At 45.3% G+C, this 6,450-nt stretch overlaps 1 protein-coding gene across 1 annotated transcript in view; it reads right to left on the minus strand.

Annotated features, from left to right (window-relative positions):
• Nucleotides 1–6,450, minus strand: part of MCF2L2 (MCF.2 cell line derived transforming sequence-like 2) — a 307,244-nt gene that overhangs the window by 141,722 nt on the left and 159,072 nt on the right. Inside the window, 1 exon segment of the mRNA XM_019503361.1 lies at nucleotides 1,493–1,596. Coding sequence (XP_019358906.1) covers nucleotides 1,493–1,596 — 104 coding nt within the window.

Here is a 6,450-nt window from a genome sequence, read left to right on the forward strand (position 1 = left end):
CCAAACCCCCCAAAACAAATACACAGTGCCATTGCCTCGCATGTTGTTTTTAGGTTTTGCTTTTCCTGTAGTGACCCGCAGATGTACAGAACAAGTTACCTGATGTAAGCCAGTAAGAGCAGCGTGCATAGTGGAATGGGCTGCCCGTGCATTTGCCTTCTTTCAGAAGCCCAGAATCCAAATAAAATGAACTAGACCGCCCTTCCTTTTGGTCTTGCTACCACCTTTTGGCCCCCAGCTGCTCATGTTTTTCCTCACTGCTCCAGTTGGTGACCTTGCTTGCTATTGCTCTTTTCCAGTGCGCACCCAGAAACATGCAAGGCGCTGTACAAAATATGCCTCATTCCTACTCTGAAAAGCTTGCAAAAGTTGCAGCCTGATTTTGAAGAAAGACCAAAGGCAGACACTGTAGGAGGAAACCTAATGCTATGAATAGGAGAATGTAGGTATGCAACAAGTGCTGTTGCATCCACCTTAATTTGTTTTCAATTCCTTTTTATAGTTGGGAGTGGATAGGGATCTGTGGAGGTCTACGACTTGATCTGTGTGGCTACTGCTAACAAATGGAAATGCAGTCGTAGTGGAGGAATGGGATGGAATCGTAACTACACAGGACAAAGTTTACACTTGTGCAGAATGGCTGCCTCAAACCAAGCCTTTCAGAGTATGAAGTGATTTTTGGGTTAATAATGAGGTAGTATTTTACCCAAGGAAAAAGATTTCCTTTCATTAAGGGAAGAAGGCGTTGCAAGTTGGTCTTAAAAGCATAAGAGAAAGAAGAACCAACAGGGTACAGCTGTCCCCTCCTTAGTAACATGAGTTAGCATGTGGATATTGTTCCTGTGCAACATAAGCTGTTTCTGGAATATACTGATGAATTCATCTCCAGCTTCAAAGCCTGAAATAGATCGGGCACCAAGGACATTCCCCAAACCCATATGTGGACCTAGACTAGAAAGTTCCCTTCTCTGATCTTTCTTTCCTTTGTGCAGCAACAAGTAGCAAAGCCATTTGTATGTTAAATGCATGTTAATAAAATGATTATTTTTGGCTTTGGGGTAAGAAATCCCACTTAAAATATACTGAATAAATTGCATCTTGGAGGGACTGAGTTCTGGCCTTCATGGGTACACTGTCAGGCTTTGAACTGAATCGTACATGTGTGTTTTGCAGCTTAAGAGAACTTTTTTTTCCTAAAATGGGAATCTTATTATGATACCTCTTCCTATGCTCAGTGCCTTTAGTAGGGTATTCAAGGCATACTTGTAATACATGAAATGTGAGGAAATTCCTCCCTCAAAGGAACTTCAGATTGGTTTTAAATGTTTTTCACTTAAATGAGCATAAACACACCGTCAGCAACACAATCCATTCGGAAGCCAACGAAGAATGTAGAAGTCTGGCACAGGGAGTCTTTAAGATCTTTTTAAAAGTCACTTCTGTCATATACCAAACAGTAACATCAGGGACTAATCTGAAAACATTTTCCTACCTTAATTCCACCTTTGGTCTTCTTAATGTTTTTCTTTTTTGACAAGTCTGCTTCAGAGATGGACTTTGGAGGACAAGGAATTTCTGCTGATCTCCTGTTGGTGGCTGTAGAAAACATGAGAGATTGACATCAGAGGTCCAAATCTTAATTCCTACTGAAAAAAAATTAAATGCAGAAAGTTCCAGCGCCACAAGTAAGAACTAAGATTCAGCCTGAAGTGAATTGTCCAGTGCCTGACAGTTTAGTTGCCACAGTCATACATAATAAAGGGGAATGGATCACAACATCATTGCAAGGTGTTCATATGCAACAGTTTTTTAAGCTTGTATTTGACTAGAGTGCTGAACACACTACATGCCTATGCACAATTAGTTCAGTTTTTGTGGGGTGACTTTCTCCCAGAGTAACTTGCACTATGCAGGGCTGTATGCTACAAATCTGCTTTAGTTTGACACTGATGTAAAGGTGGCCATGTGTCTGGACCCACAGGTGAGCTGATCCTAACCTTTAGAAAGCCCAAGAATAGAGAGCTGAATTTAACTCTCCAGACACAACAAGACTACTTCAATTCTAATCAACAGCGGATTCCCAACTCATTTAAGAGAAACTTTCTGCGTGGACGTCGACACGAGGGATGCTCGGTTGGGTATGATGGAACTGAACCCCCAAGGCAAAGAGATGAGTACTGCCACAACTTGTATACCAGATCTCCCGTGGAGAAAAGGAGTTAATTTGATGAGGCTTTCTTTTTCATGCTAACCCTCTATTTCATTTGTCAGTGATAAACAGTGTTGCAGCTATGCAGAATACATCTTTATGTCAATGGTCTTAGGGAACAGACTGTTTAGCAGAATAAGGATTGCATGTGAGCAGTGCTTTGATGCATCTCAGCATTCAATCCCTTAGTTTATATCAGATGCCTTCCTACAGAGTTCGGGCAGGAGGGATTGCCCTTTTGATCACCATCCTAAGTGTAATGTGGAGGGTTTTCCCAACAGCCCTATTATAATAGGGTCATTTTCACATGTGGCTCCTATGTCTGAATGTGCCTGTTACCCCTCTGGTTTCTCTGATGGCGGTGGAAAGGGGATCTTTGCCGTTATAACTGGGGGATAAAGCCGTGCTGTAAAGACCTGTTGTTTGTAAGGTTTCAGCACATGGATAGGTCCCAAGAGTGTCATCATGTAGCGGCCTGTGATGCATTTTGCCGTCTGTGTAATGGTTATGAACCTGAGGAGACCAGTTTCACAATAGCTCCCATTGTGTAAGGCTTGTTTAGCTTGGCTCACAGTGACTGAAACTCATGGCTGCCAATGAACTAACTGATGCTACTGGAAAATAATCTGCAGCAACTTGACCACATGTCCTGTGGCTGCCATCCAAAATAAAATGGGCTAGCATGTGCTGAGGGCAGGGGACACCTTAATTTCACGCTTGCCTCACAGTATTATTTCTGTTACTCTTTTGTCCAGTTTGATTCCCCGCCCCCACCACAAGTCAATGATCTCATACAGTCAGTAAATGTCTGTGTTTTAATAATATAAAATAAACATTTTTCCTATTTATCCCCAAATGCCAGACAGATTAAGGCAGAGTTGCACGTGCTGTTGGAAACAAATCTGGATCCCAGATGACATGGTGAAAGCAGGTCAGCGAGAGGTGGCAAGAAACAATATTGCTCCTATTTTACTCTGCAGTCCCTTCAGCATTGGCCCTGGGGCAGTTTCCAGTTAAATATCCTTAAAAGCCTTCCTAGAAATAGGAAAGCTAGTATTTTGGGGTGTGCTTGCTGCTGTTTGAATGCCTCTTGGAGGAAAGGTGCAGTAATAGCTAGCTTAAGCATTGGAGTTGGGGGCATGGCCTCTGAATCCAAACTTCCTAGAGCTTAAATGCTGGAGGCTGCAGCATTAGCAAAAGCCCTAGTCATACCCAGTTCACTCTCCCTTTCTGCATTTGCGCCCTGCCCCTGTGTGACATGCTGCGCAAGATGGACCTATGGTCTGACCCAGTAAATGGCAGTACTTATGTTCTCCATAAAAAGGCAGCTCTGTGCCCTGTGTGGCAGCAGCACATGGAGCAGTGGCAGCAGCTGGGCTGGTGGTGGTGGTGAGCAAGCTGACTGGCAACAGCTGCTATTTTTGTGACTGTGATGTATGGCTCATAAGCTGTATGTGTAATTGTAAGAGTTTATCCCCTTCCTGAGGGCTGGCATGACAGCATCAACAGGAAGTTGTCAGGAGTCTTGGTGTAAATTCATTGTTGCAATAAAGCCCTTCTGGGAGCTATACGTGCCTTTTCCTGAGCTATGAGAGAGTGCATGTCTGTCAGCATCCCATGTGCTAACTCATGGTGCTTTACGTAAAGTGCCATGAGTCAAAGCACACGCCTCCCCCCAGCCCAACAGATGTTCACCTGTTGGGTTGGGGGTGGGAGGTGTGATCGAGCCTGCCTACCATTGAGGAGTTGGAGGGCATGGCAGGGAGCCACGAAACAGCAGGGGGACTCCAAACCACCTGCCCCCCCCTTCCAGCTCAGGCCAGGCAAATCCCAGCTGGCAGCTCACTCCCCTTCCCCGTTCCCTTCCTACAGACAGCTGTGGGGGCAAGTCAGCCCAGCCCTGATTTACCCCATCAGTTAACCCCAGGGAACACAAGTTCTCTAAGACACTCCAAAGTGGAGCACCTTCATCTTATCTCTCATTTGATGAGGGTTAATTTGTTGCATGACCAGTCACTTTAAAAGTGCTGTGTATCTTTGCATGTGCATCACAGCATGGCTGTAGAGCTCTTTTCAGGGGGCGATCACGTGATCACTAACTTCTGTCTGCTCCCATGGTGTTAGGAGCAGCTGAACCCTGCCACCAACAGGAACACAAACTTCAGTCGGCAATCGGATGTTTCCTAAATGATAGGCCAAACTCCAGCGGCAGCCGAGTCCAGCTCAGGGCAGAGGCTGGCCATGGAGATGATGCAGCCAGCTAAAGTTACACCACCAGAACAGTTCGATTTCCAAACCCCTGGAATGTAGCTTCTATGGAGCAGACGTTTTAATCGCTTCAAGGAAATGTCAGGTCTGGACAATGAGTCCGAACCTCACCCAGTAAGTACTCTCATCTACTCAGTGGGGGATCAGGCTGATGAAATTCTGATATCGCTGCCCCTCACAAATGCAGAGAAAAACTGCTCTGCTTTGGGATTTGCTACAACAATTTGCCTTCAGTGAGATCAAATCAATACTCAGCTGATCCCTGATACTAGCCCAATACAATCCGGCGTGAGAAATGTATATTGCAGCAGAGGCTTCATCCTATGGACATCCCATGGAGTGTTACAGCAACGTCAAGAAGCTGGCCATATTGCCTTTGTGTTAAGCACTTGCTCCACCTGAAACTCGATAGGCACAAATAGAAAAAGAAGCAGTAGCAGTTGCATAGACATGTGAGTGATGCAGAACTTTCCTCCTTGGCCTGACTTTTACTGTACAAATGGATCGTGAGCCACTCATGTGCCTGTTAGGAGACAAATGTCTTGATGAACTCCCACCAAGAATCCAGGGATTTTGCCTCGGGATGCTGAAATTTGCCTACAATATTGTACGGATTCCTGGGAGAGTTACAGGCAGCTGATATACTTTCTAGGGCACTATTATGGACACCACAGCCTCTGGAAGAACTCTGCCAAGAGCAAGATGTCACTGCTTATGTGGACATTATTGTGGAGGGGATAGCCATGTCTTGTTTCCTGACAGATGAGGACCCAGGAAACTCAAGAAGCTGATCCTTTCTGCCAGAAGATAAAGAAGTACTGCTTAGAAAGACGGCTGACAGGTTCCTGTTGATGTCGTCATGCCATGCCAGAAAGGGAGTTAACCTTTATTACTACAATATGCCGTATTATTTCTTTAAATGTTGTGACTTTGTATGCCTCCCCTGGCACCATGCTTGTTTCGGTATGGGTTCCTATTCAGAACAAGCAGGTCACCAGCCAGCAGAGCTGTCATGCTCTCTCTCCCAGGTTAGTCTAGTGTCCACAGCTGTGGAGTTGCAAAGACATAAGTGTCCACCCCACACATCAGTGCCTTCTTCACAGGCCCACCCCCACCTTTGTTATGCTATTCTCTCTATATTTTACTGTCCCACTATAAAGCTATATCTAAAGTTCAAAGACGCTGCAGCCCTACAGCTCCTACTGAGTCCAGTCCACTCTTCTTCCTGGAAGGATGAGGGATGGTACTGATGACAAAATGAGCTGTCCCAGGACAAAATGAACAGTTCCCAGGACAGAGCTGGGATTCAGCTGCTGAGTCCTTTTGGGGTTTTGTGTATCTTTGTATTACAAAATCAAGTGGGGATTTTTGAAGCCTGTTTCCAACCAGATACCTTCCTGTGCTCTGGAGAGTATAGGATGGGTAGCTTCCTACTCTAAGCCACATATCAAAATCTACTTGGGATAGGGAGCCACAGAGGGCATAAGGGAGGCTCTGGGGGACAGGAATGAGCAAAGCCAGGGAAGAGTGGAGCAGAGGATGGGTGGAGAGTCTACAGGAGAGGCCTAGCTGGGCAAGAAGTCTCAACTTGTGAAGAGGGGTTATGGCCCCTCTGTAGTGGGATACAGTGCATTGTACGCAGGACAGGTTGCTGCATTCAACAGTTGCTGTTCCTTGGGGGCAATGATCAAGCAGCCTTTTATGCTGAACAATATTATTTCCTTACATTTCTGCTGTCTGCCTGTATACATTTCACACCCCAGGTGTCTCGGTTCAGGCCAGGATCTGCCCTTTTGTCTCCTCTTTGTAGAGATGCAACAACTGTCTTGTCATGGGAAAAAAAAAAGTTTCAAAAGAATCAAAACACTTCCCTGTGAGAAGCTGTGACGTGATCAAAAAGTGATTTCTTTTTTGGTCAAGTGCGCTTCATGAAAATAGATCTCGGGAACAGTACGCAGTGCAGGGCCCTGCTG

Source organism: Gavialis gangeticus, unplaced genomic scaffold (assembly GCF_001723915.1).
Source record: "Gavialis gangeticus isolate Ggan-Ray unplaced genomic scaffold, GavGan_comp1, whole genome shotgun sequence".
In the NCBI taxonomy this organism is placed as follows: domain Eukaryota; kingdom Metazoa; phylum Chordata; order Crocodylia; family Gavialidae; genus Gavialis; species Gavialis gangeticus.